Raw genomic sequence first — 23,915 nt, forward strand, 5'->3', positions numbered from 1 at the left:
CACCCTGTCAACAAAAGTGCATATAGTCAAGGCTATGGTCTTCCCAGTTGCAATGTATGGCAGTCAATGTTGGACCATAAGAAAGGCTGAGCGCCAAATAATTGAGGCCTTTGAACTATGGTGCTGGAGAAGACTCCTGCGAGTCCCTTGGACTGCAAGGCGATCAAACTGGTTAGTCCTAGAGATCAACCCTGACTGCTCTTTAGAAGGCCAGATCCTGAAGCTAAAACTCAAATACTTTGGCCACTTAATGAGAAGGAAGGACTCACTGGAGAAGAGCCTAATGCTGGGAAAGATTGAGGGCAAGAGAAGAAGGGGACGACAGAGAATGAGGTGGCTAGATGGAGTCACTGAAGCAGTAGGAGTGAGCTTAAATGGACTTGAAAAGATGGTAGAGGACAGGAAGGCCTGGAGGAACGTTGTCCATAGGGTTGTGATGGGTCGGACACGACTTCGCAGCTAACAACAACAACAACAACAAGGAGCCTGTATTTAAAAACAAGGCAGTCATCAAATGAGACTGCATAGTTATATATTTAAATTCCTTTTTTATGTTCTGCACTTATTTTTTCTACTTTTGGTTTGTATTAATTATCATTTTAAATGTTAACGTTCAGTAAAATTATTGTAAAAAAGTATGGAAGATGCCTAAGAAGATACTAGAGCCAAATCACTTTCAGCCTGGAAGAGACTAACACATTTCAGAATATGATAAGAAAAACAAAATAAAGCTATTAAAACCTGCTCAGTACATATGTCTTATTACATTATTTGATAAGGGGAAGGATCATACATTACTAAACCTCTGCAATCATTCCTGCATAAGAATTATTCTTATGATCAGTACTACAATCGTCAAAGGATTATATACCTCCAAGAACACAGTCCACTACACAGTTAGCATGCAAACTTTATTCAAAATAAGTTAAATTACACAAAGCCAAAGAGGCTTGTTTTCTTGACTGGGACAGTCAGATGCTGCTGCTAGTCCAAATTATTATGGGTGTGGCCCAGCATATTCTGACAGACCAATGGAAACATAATGAATTTCACAGCAGAACCAAGCCAAATTGTTCTGCTTGAATTATAATATTATTTGGTGAAACAAGCATGGGATTTCCATTTTCTGTGGATTAAAAAGATAGTAAAGTTGAAAATTTTGTATCCTCTAGCTGAGAATTCCTCAACCTTTCTGGCTTTATGGACCGGTGGGGAAGGGGGAGAGGAGATGGTTCAGTGTGAGAGGCTGGCAAGCCCGTGCACGTGCACAGCTCCATTTGCGTGAGCAACATGCACATGTGCCCACCACTCACGTAGTGTGGGTGGGCCCTGCAGCATCTCTGCAGTCATCCTGTTTGTCATAACTTCGGAAAGTTGCAAGTTGAGGACTACTTATATATATACATTTCTGGGTGTTTTCTATAGTATTACAAAGGACCACAAATGTAAATAAATAGCAAAGCTGTACCTCAGCCTTGTTAATGGCACTCTAACAGCTTGGGGGAAAATGTAAGTTTGAGATAATCCTTCTGTACCCTAACATCCTGAGCTCTGGAGATCTTTGAAAGATGTTTGGTGATGGGCTGGGGTGCAGGGTGCGGAGGAGGCCCGAGTGGCTGTGGGGACCCCAAAAGGTGGGAGACGGAGCATGGTGGGTGGGATGAGGCCTTGGGAGGATGGAGGCAGGTAGTCTGTGACTGTACTAGGGTTTCCCCCACTCAAGGCACCTCATATTCCACTTACAGACCTGCACATTCATTTAACAAATGCATTGGGGAGAGCAGGGATGGATTAAGGATGGACTCTTTAAATGAGGTGGTTCATTTAACGCCCTCCAGACTTTCAAATGTAATGGTCAAGATTTATTACAGTCATAACTCAAGGATGACCTGAACGTTGCTTTAAAAATCCTCTGAGTGATGATGGCCAATTTAAATGTAAACCATCTTGTTCATTCATCATAATGAAGAGATCAAAACAGTCTGTGAGACTGTGCACTCATCCTCACAAACATTTCCCTATAAGGCACAACTTTTGAAAGGGAACCATTGCATTTATTGCTTCCCCACAGTTAACTCCAATATATGCGCTAATGCTAACCATAGCAATGGATATAAAGATCCAAAATGTACAGTTGCTAAACTATAGTGAAGGCTATTGGAATCAAGTGATAGTGTGACAGTGAGATGGGCAGTATACAAATAAATTTAAAAATGAAATAATTTAATAAATAAAATACCTAGAATGCGTAAACCAAATTTAAATCCTTCCAAACATTACAGTTACAAAGTAACTGTGACTTTTGCCTGCTACTAAATGAACAGCTTTCACAAATGCCTAAAACCTAAGCACTAGCTTATATATTTAACTCAATACCACTGAAAAACTCAACACTAAATACTGTAAAATATTTGAAACAAAATGCTGGTAAGTTCAAACAATACAAATAGTAAAATATTTACATAAGAAAAATACTTTAAAAGTATACTGAATTACCTGATTCTGCAGTGCTTCCAGTTTACATTTTCTTGTGTGTAATGCTTTACTTGGGAAAGCCCAAAAATAATTTGATGTTCCAATCCTCTCAGTATCTACCATACCATCATCAACTAAGCTCTGTAAGATATCCTTCACTGACATAGACGCTGTCAAAGAAATAATCATAATTATTATTCTGAAAACTTATCTAGATTAGGGAAACAAATTATTCATTAAAACATCAATGAGCGTAATACAGATTCAGAATGTCCTTTGAGAAAATTTCAGCAATTTCTGAAAAGTTTGCAAATTACCACAAAATAGCAGATGACAAATTAGGCTTAATTATGCATATAGCAAACCAACACAGAGTTCCATTAAAATAACTACTATGAAAAAATGGCAAAAAAGTTGAATTTACATAGCTTTTTCTTGTAAGAAACTATATTTGTAACAGAACAATAGAGGCAATTCTAATTCTGTTAGTACCTGGAGTAAATATCAAGAGGATCCTTCAGCACAGATCCAGAGCAATTTCAAATTTTTCCCAGTCCATTATTATTTCTTTAAAGGAACCCTGAAAAAACATTGATTTCCTATTACTGTATACAACATAAAGTTCTCTTCTGAACTAGTTGATTTTCCCTGGGATTTATCCTTCCCATCTCATACTTTTAATATATGCAGTCAAATCAAGAAAAAATGAACATGCAGACTTAAAACCTACCGTATTTTGCGGCGTATAAGACGACTTTTTAACCCATGAAAATCATCTCAAAAGTTGGGGGGTTGTCTTATACGCCCAGTCATCTTATACGCCGGAAAATCAGCGAGCCCGGGAAGGCACGCCCTCCCCTCTCACTGTGGAGGAAGCAGGGCAGGCTGGTGTCTGGCGGGAGCCGGCAGGGCAGTCCTGTGCACGCGCGCGCTCCCCGGCTGTTAAGGAGCACTCCTTAGCAGCCGGGGAGTGTGCGCGTGTGCAGGACTGCCCTGCCGGCTCCCGCCCGACGCTCTTACCTCTTGAGGCAGCATCGCTCCCTGGCTCCTAAGAAATCCTCGGGGATGCTGCCTCAAGAGGTAAGAGCGTCGGGCGGGAGCCGGCAGGGCAGTCCTGCACACGCGCGCACTCCCCGGCTGCTAAGGAGTGCTCCTTAACAGCCGGGGAGCACACGCGTGCGCAGGATTGCCCTGCCGGCTCCCGCCAGACGCCAGCCTGCCCTGCTTCCTCCACAGTGAGAGGGGAGGGCGTGCCTTCCCGGGCTCGCTGATTTTCTGGCGTATAAGACAAAAAATCTTGAAAATCATCTCAAAAGTTGGGGGGTCGTCTTATACGCCGGAAAATACGGTAAGTCATGTTTATGAAATCAATCCAAAAAATGTAAATATTAGGTAACTTAGCTCAAATGTGATAGATAATCTGCAGAATAAGTAAACGGTAATGCTGTTGAAACTACCTTTATCTGCATCTCTGTTATCTATATTGAACACAGATTACATAACTGAATTCATGTGTCATATTAGCAAGGAAACATGGTTAGGGGTTATGTTTTGTTACACTCTAAACATTTACAAACATGCATACATACAATATATTATGAATTCTACAAACAATAGTAATTTTGTAAGCTATTATGTCTCATAGAAATATCAATTTTACCCTAAATCTATTTATCTGAATTAAGGTAAAGTCAAATCTATTAAATGTAAGAGACCAAAAAGAATTTCCATTTTCCTCTAGAAATAATAATATTTTTAAAGATCTAAAAATAAAAATATTTTAAAGAGATTATAGCATAAATCGATAGAATGGTTATTGGCAAATTGTGTAATACCAAAAAATCTTGGACAGCACTTAGAAAATCTGCACAATGACAAAATTTCTATGAATTACAGATCCACAGGTATATTATGCCAATGCATTATAACATCCTAGTTTCTTGGGACAAACTTGATATGAATGAAGGCTAGTATCAGTTAAAGAACTAGCAGCTGTAATTTATATTATTGTATATATAAAAATTAGTCTGGATAGTGGATGCGGTAGTACCTGGAGACAGAAGAACAGAAAAGGAAGAACTGGAGAAAATCACAAAGTACAAAAAGCTGCAAATAGAAGTACTGTAGAATGATCAAAATAGTCAAAAACAGTATGAATAGTAATAGGTTCCTTGGATGCAAGCCCAAAACACCTGGAGCGCCATTTGAACACCATCAACACTGACAAAATCATCATCAGTCAGTTGAAATCAGTTTACTTGGAACAGCTTACACCCTGAAGATGATATCTTTAACACCATCAAATAAAAACATCTGCCTATCCCAGGACCTTGGGGATGACGTGATAAGGTGCTTAAAAATGCCCAACTGAGTTTAAATATCTGGCTGACTGTACAACTAATTATAATAATTTCTTACATAGAGCCAATTTGGCCTTGTTGTTAAGGCAGCAGGCTAGAAACCAAGAAACTGTAAGTTCCAGTCCCACCTTAGACATGAAAGATGGCTGAATGACTTTGGGCCAGTCACTCTCTCTCAGCCTAACCCATCTCTCAGGGTTGTTCTTGTGGAGAAAATAGGAGGAATGAGTATTAAAATAAACAACCAAACCCAGTTAGATCCTATTCCCAGACTTCTATGAGAGTAAGAACATGATGTCTTTGGAAAAAACAAAAACCCTTCAAATGCAATTATGACTCAAGCTTAGAAACAATCAAGTCTAGGTACTCACTTATTCCTTTCTCTTTCGAAGCAATTTTCTCAATATCCTTTAACTGGAATACATCTTTCTGTTACCAAACAAATGAGAAGAAAACTGTTTTGTAATATATTCCTACTATAGCAAAGGGCAGAAACATTACTGAACTTTTTAATGGGAGATTTTTATTCTCTCACTAAATGCATTGCAGGAATAAAAGGAACAAAACTATATTAAAAATAATTTAACCAGACTATTAGAATACATTTTCTGATAAGAATTAAAAAGTCAACTATCTAATTACTTGCATTTCTTCAAAGTTGCTTCCCCCCCAAGACACATACTTTTCTCTGCTTCTAAAGTAATTGCATCCTGTTATTTACTGAATACTAGTTACTGTATTTCTTCTTCATAAACATTTTTAGACAGTGATATTAATAATTGCTAATGTGTGTTTTGCATCTGTCCTAGAATTATCCTTTTCAGGTATAAAATTAATGGAACTGCAAAGGAATACCTTTAAAAACCACTCAAAGTAGACAATAATAAGCAAATATTTGTGAAAGTAAGAACATTGAGTTTGGCTCATATTTAAATTTAGAAAGCACTAAATCAAATGAAATTCTTTGTTCAGCATTCCACAGCCAAAGTTTTATAGACTTCACAATCTTCACATGCAATTCAAAATAAAATACAAAGAAAACATCAAATATATTAAAGTACAAGATACGCTTGTTTATAGTACTGAAATATATGATTCAGAGCTGTACACATAAAAATATAAAAATATTCCAGATTAAAAAGATGTTTATTCATGCATACAGCTTCTTTGCTCCACCATTCATGATGCAAGTAGACTAACGTTAGGACGTCTTTAATAATCATAGGTTCCTGAGCCATCAAAGTCTTTTTACCTCTACTAAAATAGAGTTTTCCTCAAATTAAGATAAAATATATAAAACACTATACACTTCTTTAGAATATTTGGAATGTTTTTCATTAAAAGGTAATTTACAAAGGTCAGTTGTCAGATTGAGAGTGGAATTCAAGAAAAGTTAATTATACCACAGACAAGCTTGTAAGCCACCCTGAGTCTTCGGAGAAGGGCGGGATATAAATGGAATTAAAATAAAATAAAAATAAATAAACATGCCCTGCCCGATCTGCTCGACACCCTCAGGGTTGGCGGTGGAGTTCCCCAGGCTTATAGTTCTGGGGGACTTCAATTTGCCTTCACTGGGAGGGTCGTCTGAGTTAGCTCGGGAGTTCATGGCTTCCATGACGGCCATGGGCCTGATCCAAGTGATTCAGGGCCCGACTCATGTGGGGGGTCACACTCTCGACCTGGTGTTCCTGTCTGGACAGTGGTTGGATGATCTGGGAGGGGGTTCACCAACCATTGTTCCCCTGTCATGGTCCGATCACTATCTCCTGCGGCTGGTCTTCCGTTATGCCACCCCCTGCCGCTGGGCTGCGGAACCGACCAGGTGGTTCCGCCCCAGGCGCCTAATGGACCCTGAACGGTTCCAGATGGCGCTTGGGTCTATACCCATTGCCCTCACCCACAGCCCAGTCGATGCCTTGGTGGATGCCTGGGAAAGGGCGGCTGCCGGGGCACTTGACTGTGTTGTACCCTTGCGACCTCTGACCCGGCGCAGATCCCGTTGGGCTCCATGGTTCTCTGCGGAGCTCCGGGAGATGAAGCGTCGGAGACGGGGTCTAGAGAGCGGTTGGAGGTCCAGCCGATCCGAATCTGACCGATTGCAGTTAAGAACCTTTATAAGGTATCTTGCGTCGATGAGGACGGCGAAGTCTAATTACTTCGCTGCCCTCATCGCGTCCGCAGATAATCGCCCGGCCGCCCTGTTTAGGGTGACTCGCTCCCTCCTTAACCAGGAGGTGAGGGAGGATCCCTTGCAGGGACGAGCCGAGGAGTTTAGTCATCATCTGGTGGACAAAATCGCTCAGATCCGGGCCGGTCTGGACTCTGACTGGGCAGAGTCTGACGTGGAGGAATCGGACAGTCTTGCGCATGTTATCTGGACTGAGTTCGATCCTGTTTCCCCTGATGATGTGGACAGAATCATGGGGAGGCTGAGCACCACCACCTGTTTGTTGGATCCGTGTCCCTCCTGGCTGGTTTATGCGGCCCGGGAGGAGACACGAGGCTGGTTCCAGGCAGTAATAACTGCTTCTCTGAAGGAGGGTGTCTTTCCTGATGCCTTGAAGGAGGCGGTGGTGAGACCACTCCTCAAAAAGCCTGCCCTGGACCCGGCTGTTTTAAATAACTATCGTCCAGTCTCCAACCTTCGCTTTTTGGCGAAGGTTGTTGAGAGTGTGGTGGCGCATCAGCTTCCTCTGTTCCTGGAGGAAACTGATTATCTGGACCTGTACCAATCGGGTTTTAGGCCCGGATACAGCACGGAGACGGCATTGGTCGCGCTGGTGAATGATCTCTGGCGGGCTTGGGACAGGGGTTGCTCCTCTGTCCTGGTCCTATTAGATCTCTCAGCGGCTTTTGATACCATCGACCATGGTATCCTACTGCGGTGTCTCAGGGGGTTGGGAGTGGGAGGCACCATTTTACGGTGGTTCTCCTCCTATCTCCTGGGCCGTTCGCAGTCGGTGTTGACGGGAGGGCAGAGATCCGCCCCGAAGCCTCTCGTTTGTGGAGTTCCTCAGGGGTCGGTTCTCTCGCCCCTCCTGTTCAACATCTATATGAAGCCTCTGGGTGAGATCATTCGTGGTTTTGGGGTGGGGTATCATCAGTACACTGATGATACCCAACTTTTTCTTTCCACCCCGAACCAACCCAACGATGCCCTTGCCGTGATGTCCCGTTGCCTGGAGGCGGTCCAGGTCTGGATGGGGAGAAACAGGCTTCGTCTCAATCCTGCCAAGACTGAGTGGCTGTGCATATCGGCATCTCGGGCTAACCAGACTATTCCACCTCTAACGATGGGGGGGTGAGGTGTTACCCCCCGTTGATAGGGCTCGCAACTTGGGCGTCCTCCTGGATTCACGACTCAATTTTGAAGACCATATAGGAGCCGTGACCAGGGGGGCTTTTGCCCAGGTTCGCCTGGTGCGCCAGTTGCGACCCTATCTGGACCGAGATGCCCTACGCACAGTCACTCATGCGCTCGTGACCTCCCGTTTAGACTACTGCAACGCTCTCTATATGGGGCTGCCCTTGAGGACCACTCGGAGGCTTCAGCTGGTGCAGAATGCGGCCGCGTGAGTTGTGATGGGGTTTTCCCGATAGTCCCACGTAACACCTCTACTCCGCGAGCTGCATTGGCTCCTGGTTGCCCTCCGGGTGAGATTCAAGGTGCTGGTGATGACCTATAAAGCCCTAAATGGCTTGGGTCCGGGTTATCTGAGGGAACACCTGCTGCCGGCATCAAGCTCCCTTCGTCCAGTGCGCTCCCACAGGGAGGGTCTTCTCAGGGTACCGCCGGTAAGAGACTGCCGGCGGACAACACCCAGGGATAGGGCCTTCTCAGTGGGTGCGCCTGCCCTTTGGAACCAGCTGCCAGTGGAGCTTAGGACCGCCCCCGACCTCCGTTCGTTCCGCCGGGACCTGAAGACCTGGCTCTTCGAGCTCTCTGGCCCAGGCTGAGAATTTTAATTTTAATTTTAACTGGGGTTTTATTTGTTCAGGGACGGATATAATTTTTTTTAATCTGTTTTTAACTTTTGTATTTTTTGTTTTAACCACCCTGTAAACCGCCCTGAGTCCTTCGGGAAAGGGCGGTATATAAATATAATAAAATAAATAAATAAATAAAAATAAAATTTGTATGCTGTTTTTGACGATCATTTTCCCACATGAGTTTACATGATAAATTCCTTAGGCATATACTACTTATACTACAGCCATTAGTATATAGCAAGAACCTTTGACCAGTCCTCTTGGCAACTGAGTATTTTCAAATCAGACTCTGTTTCTTAAAAAAAAATCCAAAGTAATAGAAAGCAACAACATTACTTACTGTTTCAAAAAAGATTTCCATCATCCGTGTTCTCTTCTCTTCAATGCTTAGACCTCTTTTCTTTGACTAAATAGGAAAAGCCATGCTACATAAATAATTGCATTCAAAACCAAAAGCCCCCTGAGCAGGGGGTTGGACTAGATGACCTCCAAGGTCCCTTCCAACTTATTATTATTATTATTATTATTATTATTATTATTATTATTATTATTATTATTATTAATTATTAAGTCAAAATGACGGACTACATTGAGACTGAAAAGTCTCAACTTATCTGATGGGCATCATCTTTGATAGACTTTGTGAGAACTTCCCACACAATTCATTTGCAGAGTTTTACATATAAAAATTATATTAAAAGGATGATATAGCTGATTTCAGCCATAAAAATTAGTTTTATGTATGTTTATCTGTGTAGGTTTTATTACCTATAATTCAGTGTTGTATTTTTTCTTCAATAGAAAATATCAGTATATGCAACTACTTCAAAACTATTAAGACTCTCAAATATAAAACTTGATTCTGATGTGTTTGTTTCATTTATCATGTTGAAAATACAAGGAATAATATTGTGTTCACACTGTAGAATCATATATTTATGTTTCATTTATATTATCACATAATTGTATAACACATCTCACAATAAAAATATAAAATAATTTAACACAAAACAATGTATAATGAAATGTTTAGTTGATTCACAAAATATATTTATAAATTACAAAATAAATATATAAAATAAACTCGTAAGAACTCCAAAAATGAACAGATTTTTAAAACAAACTACAGGGCTATTTCAAAGCTGAATGGAAGATTTTCCTCTAATGCCCAAAATACATTTTCTATATAATATTTTAATACTGTAACTGTATACCTGCAGTTTGGGTGACATAAAAGGAAATACATAAACATGACTATTCAATAAGCAAGATGTTTTCTATAAGACTCCCATTTCCTTCATAAGATAATTTGGGAAGTCTGCCTGCAGCTGCAGAATTTTAGAATACTCTCTCTATTGAGATTAAAGGCCTGACTTTACAGGTGCCTAAAACACAACTCTATAACTAAGCATGTGGGCAATTTTTTAACCAAGATTTCCACTACTAATAGCATTTAGAGTGAAATTCAGTTGTGGGATTCAAATATGTGAACAACCGGTTCTCTGTGTGGATGCTGCTTCCAGAAGTCCATTCTGGGCCTGGGCAACAAAAAATTAGCTACTGGTTCTGCCAAAGTGGTGTGAACCGGCTGAATCCCGCCACTGGTGAAATTGTACCATTTGGTAGTTAATTATGATTCTCTTAGCACACATCTAACTACCAAATCAGACAGTTAAGTCATTTCTAAACACTCACATTTGAACATTATATATTTTCTTTTTATGACCATGTAATAGTGAAATGCTTTAATTCGGGGTGGAATCAAGGCAACTGAATGGAGCTGAGCATTTACTGGCCGGATGCCCTTCCTATGCTGAGTTCACAGCAGATATTTTCTCTTTGTGTCCTGATAGAGAAACATCTGTCACTGCTTGACCTCTCAACTGTGGGAAGTCAGCCCCCCAGAGAAGGAAATATTAAAAGGGCAGATAAATATATTTCCTCAAAGGATCTTAAAGAGGCAGAAAAGCATGCCCAGTTTTTCTTAATAGCCCCAGGTCTCCGTCCCCCAAGCAGAAATCAGCTCTGTAGGAATGCAGATGGAGGCCCCCAGCTAGAAGATTAAGAAAGACAAAGACACCTAAAATCTACATACCCCATCCAAACTCTAAGACAGGACATAATAGGATTAACCCACAGATGCCAAAGGGCACACACAGACTCCGGTCAGAATACATGAAATAGCCTCAAACAGGAACAGGAAACAACTCCAAACAAAAGGCTCAAGAGGGTATAAAAACCAACTCCCTACATGTGCTCAGTCCTTTTTCCTCTTTTTTCCAGAGCCATCTTCAATAAACTGCAACCTTCTTTCTAAAGCAGTCACCATGTTTATTTCAAGCTTGGACTGAACCACGATAAAGACTTTTCTTTCAACACAACCTTTCAAGTGGGAGGCGAGTCTTCGCCTATAGGTCACCATACCACTCTCATAATTGAACACTATATAGGACTAGAGATTAATTATTTTCTTCAATTATTAGATCTAACCATTTATCTCATGATAATTTTTCGTATTTGTATTTTTTCTTTGAAAAATGTTAGTTTGGGCATGGGTAACCATGATATAGCTTCTGCACTGAATATGAATGTGAACAAATTAGGTTCTGTTGTGATTCAGGGTCAGCCTGTGGGTTCGGCAGTTGGGTCGGACGATTCAGAGGAGGAGGAGGAGGGTGTTGGAGAGGTTGCTGAGGGTGTTGGAGAGCTTGCTGATGAGAGCCCTCAGCCAGGCCCCTCCCACCTGGTTACGACGCAGACCCAGCTGTGTGAGCCTGACAGCGTGGATGAAGATGACCCACAGCTGGCCCTGTTCAAGGACGCCCGACGCAGGAGGCAGTCAATCAGGAGTAAACAGAGGAAGGCAATGGGGCACCTCGGAAGGAGGCAGAGAGAAGCCACGCCCTGAACTGTTTAAAAGGGGAATGCGTGGGAGGGCTGGTTTGCTGAAGGCAACCGTTTGAATAGCTCCTGTTTCATGGTTCGTGTCTTGTTTTTGCTCTGTTTGCTTTTGTGTCCATAAATTTGGCAGGCTTAGTTCCAGTCTCTTGCCTTCTTGTAAAGGGGTTGTCCCTGCCTTATCTGCAGGGCCGGTAGTAGGCTGGTACAGAAGAGGTTCCCTGCAATTCCCTTGTCTTTACAAAAATCTTAACTTTTCCACTATTTAGAGCAGCCTCCTTTTTGCTTCTGTGTATTTATGAATATTTTACCATGTAATGTTTTTGGACTTAAAACCCCCATGATACCTGTTCCAGTCCATGTGAAAATAGAAATTTAGCAAATATAGTATGGCAATACCTTTTTAGGACCAACCAAGAGTGTCAAGTTGCCAAGTTCTAGCAAACTATTGCACAAATCCATATACTGGCTATGTATTATAGTACTAGTCTATTTTTATACCTGTTTGTTTATACAGCTTATCTGTCTGAGAATTTAGTGCAGAGAAACTGTACTAAAAACAGTCCAAAGCCACTATGAAAGAAATAGTGCCCAATATGCATATTATAGTACTGTCATGCAATGACAGCTAAGAGCCGTTTTGGCACAGTAGTTAGAAAGCAATATTGAAGGCTGCCAGCAGTTCAATTCTCACTGGCTCAAGGTTGACTCAGGCTTCCATCCTTCTGGGGTAGGTAAAATGAGGACCCAGATTCTTGGGGGCAATATGCTGACTTAGGGAGGGCTGTAAAGCCCTGTGAAGCAGTATATAAGTCTAAGCGCTATTGTTATGATAAAACAACCCATTTTTTTCTAGTTATCAGCCTTTTTAGCAATAAAGTTACACATACCAAAGTTGTGAGTAGATACAATATTAATTACTGAAGTTACTATTATCCTTCCTTGGCAATGCTTTTATTTACATACTCTTTAACCTATTATAATCAATTAAACAGTGTGGACAGCACACTGGTGTTAAGTTTCAAAAACCGAATAGCAAAACATTGGTTAAACTTTCAACAACAGGTTTTAAGATAAGTAGTTGTAAATGACTTGCTTAAAATAATGTGTTTCACCACCTTCATTTAACTGGCTGTGGTCCAAGTTATTTCCTCCAGTTATATGCACTATGAGGTATAAGTTGAGTTTTTATGGTGGGGTGTATAAAAATATCTTTTCTCTATGCATTTCTCTTCCTTGGTTACATGCATTACTGTGCAGTAAACAGAATTGTAAAAGGAATAATATATAAACACAATTAAAATGTACTCTGCACAAGATTAGTATAACTTGAGCTCTCTGGCCCAGGCTGAGAATTTTAACTGGGGTTTTATTTTCAGGGATAATTTAATCTTTTTAATTGTCTTTTAACTTTTGTATTTTGTATTGGTGTGATTTTAAAATGCCCTGCAAACCGCCCTGAGTTCTTCGGGAAAGGGCGGTATATAAATCTAATAAAATTATGACTTCCGGATGGCAAGGCGACGCCGGAGGCAGCCATTTCTTGGCTGTCAGCCTCGCAGCTCCGTAGAGCTGCCGAAAACAGCGTCGATGAGCTGTTCGGCGGCTCGGAAGCCCCCACCTCGGGAGAAGAGGAGGGGGTGAGTGTCCAGGTAGGGGTAGAGCTCTCCGGGGCCACCAGAACTTAGAGTTTTGGTGGCGGAAGGATTGAGCCCCCCCGAAGCCTGGGCATGCTCCGGACTGCGAGGCGTCTCTGCTCCGGGTTTTTTGGAGCAGAACAGATGGAGCTTGCTTTGAGAATCAGAGGCCTAAAAGAAAATCCTAAGGAAAATTTGACGAAAATGGTTTCTGAGGTTTTGGAAGGGGTGTTGGAGCGACCAGCAGATGAAATAATGGAAGATATAGATAAAACCTTCCGTGTTAATTCGTGGATTGCAAGACAAAGGAAATTACCCAGAGATGTGGTGGTTTATTTCACAAAGAGAAAGATTAGAAATGAAGTTATCCAGGCCTCCTATAATATTGATTTTGTAATGGATGAGCAAAAAGTTTTGATTTTAAAAGAGATTCCTGCAAGAATTTTAAGAAAAAGGAAGGAATTTGCTTTTTTGACACAAGAATTGAGACGACGTGATATTAAGTTTAGATGGCAAATACCAGAGGGTATGGTGGTGACTTATGAAGGTACAAGGCATTGTCTTACCACGGTGGTTCAGGCACGTGACTTTTACAGTAATGTTTTAAAAGCAGTCCCCATATCGTCTTTGGAGTCTACAAAGAAAAAAGGTGACAGAGAGCCTCAACGTTCCAGAGAGAATCCACAAGATGTTGAAGGGCTAACGCAGACGGATGTGAAAGTTACAGGAGTGGGTCAAATTTCATCACCACGGGAGAAGGCCAGAAATTGGAAGAGGTGTGCTGCTTCTGGAAGAATGAAGCAAACCTGAGGATTTAGTTGCATAATTGCAAGAGATAATAATGTAATAAGGATGCTAGAAGGATTAAGTATGTGGGGATTCATTTTTCACCCTTATAAAATAATTATATAATATTTTGTGTTGCTTTAGTTTGAAGATGATTATGAAAATTTAATTGGGAAGATTTGTAGTAGTGTTTATTGATATTCTGTAGGTTATGCTTTGTTATTTGGATGGAAAGTTTTAAGCCTGGAAGGTAGTGTATGGTATTTTAAGTTGTATGATATATTAGGAGAAGGAAAGGTTGTATTAATTTGGTTTTAGTATGTTAAAGTCTAGTTGGATAGAAGAATAGTTTTATAAAACTGATATAAATTGTTTTATGTGTGATTGAAATTAATTTGTAATACTTTTATGGGCAATATTGGAGTAGGTAATAGAATATAAGAATATAAGAATGATGTGATTATAAAAAAAAATTTAAGTTTGGAAGTAATCTATGGTATTTTAATTTGTATAATATATTAGGATAATATGAATTTAAGGTATTATTTTGTATTTGAATAATCATTGATATGATATATATATGTATGTTTGGAATTTACCTATATGAGTTAAAGTTTGATAGTTTGAATAGCTTAGGATTGTTTGCGTAAGTTAGATTATGATTGTTTGTTTGTATTTTTACACCCTGTGTTTTGGTATTAGATTGGAAAGTATTATTTTGTATTTGTATAATTATTGATATGATATATATATATGTCTGAAGTTTTCTTATATGAGTTAAAGTTTGGTAGTTTAAATAGTTTAGGATTGTTTGCGTAAGTTAGATTATGATTGTATTTTTATACCCTGTATTTTGCTCTGGGAAGCCGGGGGGGGGAGGGGAAAGGGAGGGAGGGGTTGGGGAGGGTTGGGGAGGGGGAAGAGGGTGGGGGGGAGGGGGTTGGGAGGTTTTTTTTTTCTTTTTTTGGTTTGCTAAAGATAAAATGTATTATAAAACTTTTTAATAAAAAAAAATCTAATAAAATTAAATTAAATTAAAACTTAGGAATTTTTTAAAAAGGGATTTTTTTTCAATTTCCAGGATTAATATCCCACTCACTTTCACAAAAGAGAGATCTTTAAACAGCTGTTATTCATTATACTGTAAAGACAATTCCTGGACAAATAATGAAGGAAAGGAATGACCACTACCATTATGGATTTCTCAAATATTTATTTATTTATTTTAATTCCATTTATATCCCGCCCTTCTCCGAAGACTCAGGGCGGCTTACAAGCTTAGCAGTAGCCTTCATTCTATGTATATGCCTGCTTGTTAGGGCTTTCACACACACCCCAAGCAGCATTATTACAAAGTCAGCTTAATTGCCCCCAACAATCTGGGTCCTCATTTTACCTACCTCGGAAGAATGCAAGGCTGAGTCAACCTTGAGCCTGGTGGGATATTGATGGCTAACCCTGCAAAACCCAGAAGCAGAGGCACAAATCCAGCAAAAATGAGTTTAAAAAGCAGAGATTTATTCAAAGCTATAAAATAACTTTAACTAATTCAGCAAAGAAATTAAGTAATTTTATCCGTATTTACCGTATTTTCTGGTGTATAAGACGACTTTTTAACCCATGAAAATCTTCTCAAAAGTTGGGGGGTCGTCTTATACGCCGGGTCGTCTTATACGCCGGAAAAAAACCATAAATCAGTCGAGCGTCCCCGTTCTTGCAAAGCCGGGCCGCCCCGCGCAACCGAGCTATCTCCGGCGCGGCTCCGGGACATGGCTGAGCGGGAGCGTCGGGCGGCTCTCCCCATGAGAAGGCGGCGCTGCCCATCGGCTCTTGGCCCGAGGGGAGGGCCTCGCGCCTGCCGGACTCACCTGTCACCAGCACTGCTCTCCCCCCCACGGGGATGCGCTTCCGCCAGGCAGTGCTGGCCGAGACGAGCCAGCAGGCAGCCGCCGTGAGCCCGGCGCTGAGGGGCAGTGGCAGGACGGCCTGGCCCAGCGCCTGCAGGATGGCCAGCAGCCCCACGCGCAGCAGCAGCCGCCGGCTCAGCAACAGGTCCGAGCGCAGGAGCCGCACCGCCAGGCTGCACAGGAAAAGCAGCCACACCGAGAGGCTGCACGCCCAGTCCAGCTCCATGAGGGGCAGGGCAGGAAGCCGGCCGGAAAGAGGGACCGGGAGCCCGGGCCAAGCACGCCTTGGCCGACAGTGAGAGGGAAGCGGCACATGAGTTGTAAAAAAGAGGCGGCGGGCGGAGCTGCCCCGCCCTGTGCCCAATGGGAGAAGTTCAAGGCCTGGGGGGGAAGCAGGAGGGGCGCCGTCCGGGGCGGGGTGGCGGCTGCCCTCCGGTGCTGCCTGCCGCCCGGGAAACGCTGCGCCTCAGGGGCCGGCAGAAGCGCAGGAGCAGCGAGACGGCCGGCAGGGCCAGTCGGGCCTTCGCCTCCTCTGCGATGGACAGGGAGGGCAGGGCGGCTCTCCGCTCTCGCCTTTGCGGGTCTTGTATGCGCAGGTGCAATTGGCAAAAGTTGCCCCCTCGCCGCCCCCCACAAGGCCTAGGAGCCCTCAGGTGAAACGGCCCCTTTTGCGCGTCCCCCACGCCCTCCCCTGAGAAGAGCCTCCTGGGCTGAGAGGCGTCCTCCCGGCCAGAGCTCAAAGGCAAGAGCCCCCCCAGCAGCCCCTCTTCCCCGCAGGGAACCCAGAGCTGCCTTCCGTGGGGTGGAGCTGGACCCCAGGCGCTGGTGGGGTGGTTGCACCGCCCCCCGCAGGACACCTCCCCTGCATCCCCCCTGGGGAGGGAGCGCCCGCCCGCCGCCAGGCCGTTCTAAGTTCCAGGAACTTCCGGGGACTTCTGGTACCCCTCTCGCCCGCAGACCACGCAGCGGCCCTCGCCAGCCGGCCTCGGCATGGCCGCCCCAAGCCCGCCTCTCCAGCGCATCTTCCAAGCCCACCTGGCTGACCGCCTCCTGGGCGGGGCTTGGCTCCAGACGCGTGGCTGCTCCGTCTACAAATGTGCTCTCAAATGGGTGGGTGGAAGGAAAAGCCCCTTTGGGCTTCAAAAGGGGAGGCTTTGCACCATCTGCATCAGACGGGGCTGAATCGGGCTTGTGTCGGACACTTGGCAACTGGCATGTAAGTATTTTCCGGCGTATAAGACAAAAAACCTTGAAAATCTTCTTAAAAGTCGGGGGTCGTCTTATACGCCGGGTCGTCTTATATGCCAGAAAATATGGTACTAAAAAGCTTCTATTTGTTGCTGAAAATCCACTACCCTATCTTTTCTCTAAGCTGTGAATTAAGGGAAAAAATTGGACTAATCCTACAAAAGTTCTATATTAATTTGGAAAAAGAAAAGAAAATTCCTATATTGCATGTTATATGTTACTGATGACATCTTGTGGCGAAACCTGGTACAGCAAGTAAATTTCCTTTTGTTGTTGTGAGAGCTCACTGAATAATACAGCTGTCCTTAACACTAAGATAAGGGTGGGAACACCTGGCACTGAATACAACTCTTCAGGAGGTGGAAAATCTTTGACTATTATTAAAACAGCCTCCATGGAAGATTTAACTGCAAACAACAACGAAATGGATGAATACATCCCACCACTTGATTATAAACTGATACTGGACAAGAGTTTGGCAATGACAGAGCAAATTAAAGCCAAACTGCAAGAAAAATCTGACAACCTAAAGCCACCAAATCAAATTTTGACTTTAAATGAGGAAAAAATAACCCAAAATCAAATAGAAGTGTAAACTAACACTAAAATAGGAATTTCAAAGAACAACAAAAGCAACCTACAGAAGACCTTAAAGTCCAAACTTTAATGGCAACTACAAAACCTACAACCCAAAAAGCAGCAGCACCTGAAGAAAACAATACCAAGAGTGAAGACACCAAAGGCCTTCAAATACAATATATTGAGAATTCAATTAATCAAAGGACAATCATAATACCAGCTACTAAAGGTAAAGGTAAAGGTTCCCCCGCACATGCGTGCTAGTCGTTTCCGACTCTAGGGGCCGGTGCTCATCTCCATTTCAAAGCCAAAGAGCCAGCGTTTGTCCGAGGACGTCTCCGTGGTCATGTGGTCAGCATAACTAGACGCCAAAGGCGCACGGAACGCTGTTACCTTCCCACCTTAGTGGTCCCTATTTTTCTACTTGCATTTTTATGTGCTTTCGAACTGCTAGGTTGGCAGAAGCTGGGACGAGTAACAGGCGCTCACTCTGTTACGCGGCACTCGGGATTCGACCCGCCAAACTGCCGATCTTCTGATTGACAAGCTCAGCGCCCTAACCCACTGAGCCACCGCATCCCTTTAATACCAGCTACTACTTTCTACCTAACCCAGACAGAATTGGAAGAACAAAAAGATTTGACTGATTTAATGACAACGATATTATTTCAACCATCAAAAACTGAATTATCAAAGCAAAAATACCATGGTTAAAGGGAACATCTTCCTTGCAAAACTGACATTTGGATACGCTCCCTGGATTCAAATAAAGGGTATAGGAAGAAAGGAAGATACATTTGAGATTTTAATGATGCCAAGAGGGAGGCATGATTGGCACAAAAGGAAGGCAAGAGTTAGATTTAAAAAAAACCTGAACTTGTTTCTCTTTTGGGATTCCTAAAGATATACTATAAAAGGGTAATCCCTAAAAAATATAACTGATTTTACATTTAGCTTTTAGATTGGTAAAGGAAAACAAATGTAAGCTTTTAGAATATAACTCTAAACTATATTTTAGAACTTGGAATGACATATCAAAAGATAGTACTTTAATAATTGATGATTGATAATTGATAATTACTTTTGAACCATAGTATAGAACCTAAATTTTATATATAAAAGATAGTATTTTAATAATTGTTGAATGGTTAAGGCAAAAAACATATTTCTAATAACTGATTTCTTAAGATGAAAATTAGACTTTAATGGTAAAAAACTTAAGAATGCTTTGTAATGAACAATATGTTTTGTAGACAAAAGAATTATTCTTTAATGAAATCCAAAAATTAAGCTTTTTCTTATATACTATAGGCCACTCTAGAATATCCTATTGCAATTAGATAAAATTTAAAAACAGGATATTGATATGTATTACTGAAAATATATTTTACGTTTTGTTGATTGACTAGGTTACAATTAAAAATGTACTAACTTGTTTATTTTGACTGTAATAACTAAGGGAAGTAGAGAGGGCATCTCTGTTGATGTAACCTGAACTATTTACAACTGGTGATTTCTTATTTTAACTACCCAACCACCATATTGTTTCACAAATACTTGTATATGTAAATATTAAAAAAATCAATAAAACGTCTAAAAAAAGTCTATGGGGAAGCCAGATTCACTTAACAACCCTGTTACTAACTTAACTAAGATTCACTTAAAAACTGTGACAAGAAAGGTTGTAAAATGAGACAAAGCTCACTTAACAAATGTCTCACTTCACAACATATATATATATTTTTAATCCCATTTATATTCCGCCCTTCTCCGAAGACTCAGGGCGGCTTACAATCTAAGCACAAATCAATGTGCTTAGCAATAGCCTTCATTCTATGTATATGCCTGCTTATTAGGGCTTTCGCCCCCCCCCAAGCGGCATTATTACAAAGTCAGCTTATTGCCCCCAACAATCTGGGTCCTCATTTTACCTACCTCGGAAGGATGGAAGGCTGAGTCGACCTTGAGCCTGGTGGGATGCGAACCTGCACTAATTGCAGGCAGCTGGTGTTACTTAAGGAGGCATTAGCCCACTGCTCCACCAAGGCTCAATTGTGGTCATAAGTTGAGGACTATCTGTATTTAATAGTATAATTAACCAGTGGAACAACCTGCTTCCAGAAGCTGTGAATGCTCCAACACTGGAAGTTTTTAAGAGACTGGGCAGCCATTTGTCTGAAATGGTATAGGGTTTCCTGCCTGAGCAGGGGGTTGGACTAGATGACCTCCAAGGTTCCTTCAAACTTTACTATTATGATTAAATTACTAAACATATACCGGTCTGAAGGTGGAGAAATATGGTACCTCATTCACCATCCTCTCCCTAAAATATGCTTGGCTTCTGGTTCTGTATGAGCAAGGGAGGGCTGGAAACACACATTAACTGAAAGGGGAGACTGGTCAATCTCACTCAGTGATTCTGTATCGATTCTGTCTCAAACTCACCTCACAGGGTTGTTACAAAGATCAAATGCAAGACGGAAGGTGTAAGTAAAATGTAGAGCTTTGTTTTGATCTGGTCGATTTAGTTATACGGGTTGACGGTAATTACTTAAGACAGAGGTAAGAAACGATGGTCCCTTTATGACTTATGGACTTCAACTCCCAGAATTCCTGAGCCAACACGTTGAAGTCCACAACTCATAAAAGGGCCATCGTTCTCGCCCCACATTTTTTAAGAGATGAAGCTTTCTGTCAGTGCCCAATTCCTTGAGGGAAAGCCTTATGGAGTTCAAAGACATATACTTCTAGGCGAGGGGGTGGTCTGTGACACCCCCAAGTAGGCTGGCCACAGCTAACCCTCCGTCAGCGACTTGCTGGCTGAAGATAACGGGGTTACGCTGATAATTGAAACCTAATTTCTTACAAGCCCGACTAACCTCGAGGAAAAGAGGTTAATTACATCAGCTTCTTCCATCCGTGCGTTGGACTCCACTTCCCCCTTTCCCCAGGCACCTCAACGGGTGTTGGGCATGATGGGAGCTGTAGTTCAACGTATCTGCAGGAGGCCAGGAGTTCAGGGGGAAATACATATTCCACTCGATCGTAGCCTTATAGCCCGCTTTCGGATCGGGAAGTGCCCGGGAAAAGAATGACTTAGAAACTCGCAAGCCCGGCGGACGCGGGCCAGCTTACCATCTCCTATCCAGGTCCTCCTCCAAACGGCGGGAACGGGATTTGCGCGGGAAAAGCAGCGGGAAGCCGTCCCGCCCCTTTGACGAGAAAGTGCCACCTGATGGCGCTCAGCTGCATTTGCGACTCCGCAGCGGATATAGGCGGCCCCGCTCTTTCTCTCACTTTTTTTTTTGCGGTGTTCCATGGAGCTAGAAAAAAGAAAACAGGGCAGAAAATGTGCACGCGTACACGGGTGCTCTCTCTCATGCTCCGTAAGAATGCGGCTGTTTTCTCCTTTTCCCCATTAAGGCATATCATTGTAATACTTCTCAATGCTCTGCCCAAGTGTTCTAATACGTAACCGTGCGTTATTTCTTTATGTATTTAATTTCTTACCTGGAGTAGCGTACGGAGGATACTGTTTTTGGAATATTAGTGCATGGTTTACGTATTTACGTAATTTCTGTTCCTACAAATCAAAATATTTTTCCCCGAAATACGGACAGGAATGTTAAAACTAAAATCAGAAATAATGTTTCTCTTTCGTACTACTTTTACTTTCAGGTGTTCCTAATCAGTTTATTAAAAACATAGAACTGAAAAAAGTCCGAATATTAAACAAGATAAAAAGATATCTAAACTATGGAAGGGAAAATTTCAGAATGATAGTTACACTTATTAAGAGTGATCACTCTAACCATGTGGATTTCCCTATCTCTGGTGTTGGCAATTAGATAGCATGCTTTGTTACCCATTTCTAACAATTATTTGAAATAACACCTGCTTTGAAAAATGCTAATTCTTCACTTAGCACCATCGCTGTTTTGCTTTGTAAAAAACACTATAATTTAGAGATTCTTCTGAGGCGTTTCACAATCTTGGTTTCACCACCGTGAATACTTGGTGTCATCCTTAAAATTGGCCAGTTCATTCTTATCCTCAGTTCAGGTTCATTTATGAACAAGCTTAAAAGCTGAGTCCAAACTAATCCTTGATGGTCTCTACTTCTTATAATTGTTCATTTACTTCTATTCTTTGGGGTGAGGTAGGGAATTAAGCAGTTCCATGAACTCTACATTTTTTGAAGAAACGTTAATGAACAATTTTAGTAAAAGCTCCAAGAGAAGAAAACTTTGTAAAAAGTGTTTTGAAAACCCAAGTATACAATATAATATTGACAGGTTCACCTCCATCCACTCACTTATTGACACAATTTTTATATTCTTCTATTACTGTGGTGGGTTAAATAACCCTACATGTGCTTATTGTTGCATTACAATCTAGAAATATTATTAGAAAATTGCAGTGCTTTTTTTGTAAAAAAAAAGTGCTGGAACTCACTCACATCATACAACCCACCTTGCCTACTCTACAAAAAAGGTGCCAGAACTCCATTCTGGGCGTTCTATGACAAAAAAAGCCCTGGAAAATTGTTTAAGATGAAGGATGTAACTTCTTCCTATTTGATAGACTGGCAAATCAGGACAGCAGCGTACATTACAGATCACTTAACTGATTCTTGCTCAGTTTTTTATATAGAGGTAACTTAAACCTACAGTGTATTGTAGAAACTCCTTTTTGTGACCTTGTAGTCCTTATTTGGGGTAGAGTTGGGGCGACAAGATGGAGCTGAGCATTTACTGGCCAGATGCCCATTCTGATGCCTATGGAGTTTGCAGCAGATTTTTCTTTCTTTGCGCCCTAGGAGAGAAACATCTGCTGTTACCTAGGATTGAATTCTCAACCTTCTGAATGGGAGGCAAGCATCTTCACCAATAGGCCACCATGCTGTTTTACAGAGAAGATCAGGGGACTGGAGGCTAAAACATATAAGGAACGGTTGCTGGAATTGGGTATGTCTAGTCTGAAGGACGAGGGGTTGCACAATAGCAGCATTCCAATATTTCAGAGGCTGCCACAAAGAAGAGGGAGTCAAGCTATTCTCCAAAGCACCTGAAGGCAGGACAAGAAGCAACGGATGGAAACTAGTCAAGGAGAGAAGCAACCTAGAACTAAGGAGAAATTTCCTGACAGTTAGAACAATTAACCGGTGGAATAACCTGCCTCCAGAAGCTGTGAATGCTCCAACATTGGAAGTTTTTAAGAAGAGACTGGATAGACATTTGTCTGAAATGGTATAGGGCCTGAGCAGGGGGCTGGACTAGATCAGGGCTTTTCAACCAGTGGTACGGGTAGCACCTGTGGTACATTGGCACCTGGCAGGTGGTACGCGACCATCCTAGAAAAGTGGTGGGGGAGGGGAATGAGCTGAACCAGTGGCAGCACCGCAGAAGCCTGAGTGAGAGATGGCTGGAGATACAGGCTGTCAGGGCTCAGCAAAAGTGCCAGGATCAGTGCTTCTTCGGGGCTATCAGGGCTCAGTGGAAGCGCCAGGATAAGTGCCAGGCTCCAGTTGGACCTCGGCACTGATCCTGGCACTTCTGAGCCCAGAAGAAGCACCGATCAGCTGGAATGTTGCAGCATCTCCAGGATCTTGTGATTTACATTCAAATGTTTGACAGCTGATTCATATTTACGATGGTCACAGTGTCCCAGGCTCATGTGAAGTGACCAAAACCTGCTGCAACACCCAGAAGACGGGGAATAAAAACTAAACACCCCCCGCCCTGTCACATGCCCCACCCCCACTACCAATCCTCAACAGAAATGCTCACAACAATGAAAACCTCGGACAGGAGGAACAGCGCCGCCAGGCGGGCAGGCAGGTGTCTTGCTCGGCTGTGGCTTGGGGGGCACTTTTTTTCAGTACCGTTGTAACTTTGAACAATCATTAAGCGAACTGTTGTAAGTCGAGGACTACCTCTACTTCATCACTTTTTTCCTTTTTTTGGTCCTCAAGTTTTTGACACCTTGCTAGGCGACTGGTGGTACCTGGATGTTGCCTTATCCTAAAAGTA

General features: G+C 42.3%; 1 protein-coding gene across 1 annotated transcript in view; it reads right to left on the reverse strand.

The window, feature by feature from the left end:
- MND1 (meiotic nuclear divisions 1) overlaps positions 1 to 21,621 on the reverse strand; it is a 62,775-nt gene extending 41,154 nt beyond the window's left edge. The window contains exons 1-4 of the mRNA XM_081332325.1: positions 21,019 to 21,621; positions 9,169 to 9,234; positions 5,207 to 5,264; positions 2,497 to 2,645 (exon numbers count right to left, since the gene is read on the reverse strand). Coding sequence (XP_081188451.1) covers positions 2,497 to 2,645; positions 5,207 to 5,264; positions 9,169 to 9,234; positions 21,019 to 21,021 — 276 coding nt within the window. The 5' untranslated portion in view covers positions 21,022 to 21,621. The remainder of the gene's footprint in view (positions 1 to 2,496; positions 2,646 to 5,206; positions 5,265 to 9,168; positions 9,235 to 21,018) is intronic.
- Between the last annotated feature and the right edge of the window lie 2,294 nt (positions 21,622 to 23,915).

The sequence above is a fragment of the Vipera berus genome (genome assembly GCF_964194415.1).
Source record: "Vipera berus genome assembly, chromosome: 7".
NCBI classification, from domain to species: domain Eukaryota; kingdom Metazoa; phylum Chordata; class Lepidosauria; order Squamata; family Viperidae; genus Vipera; species Vipera berus.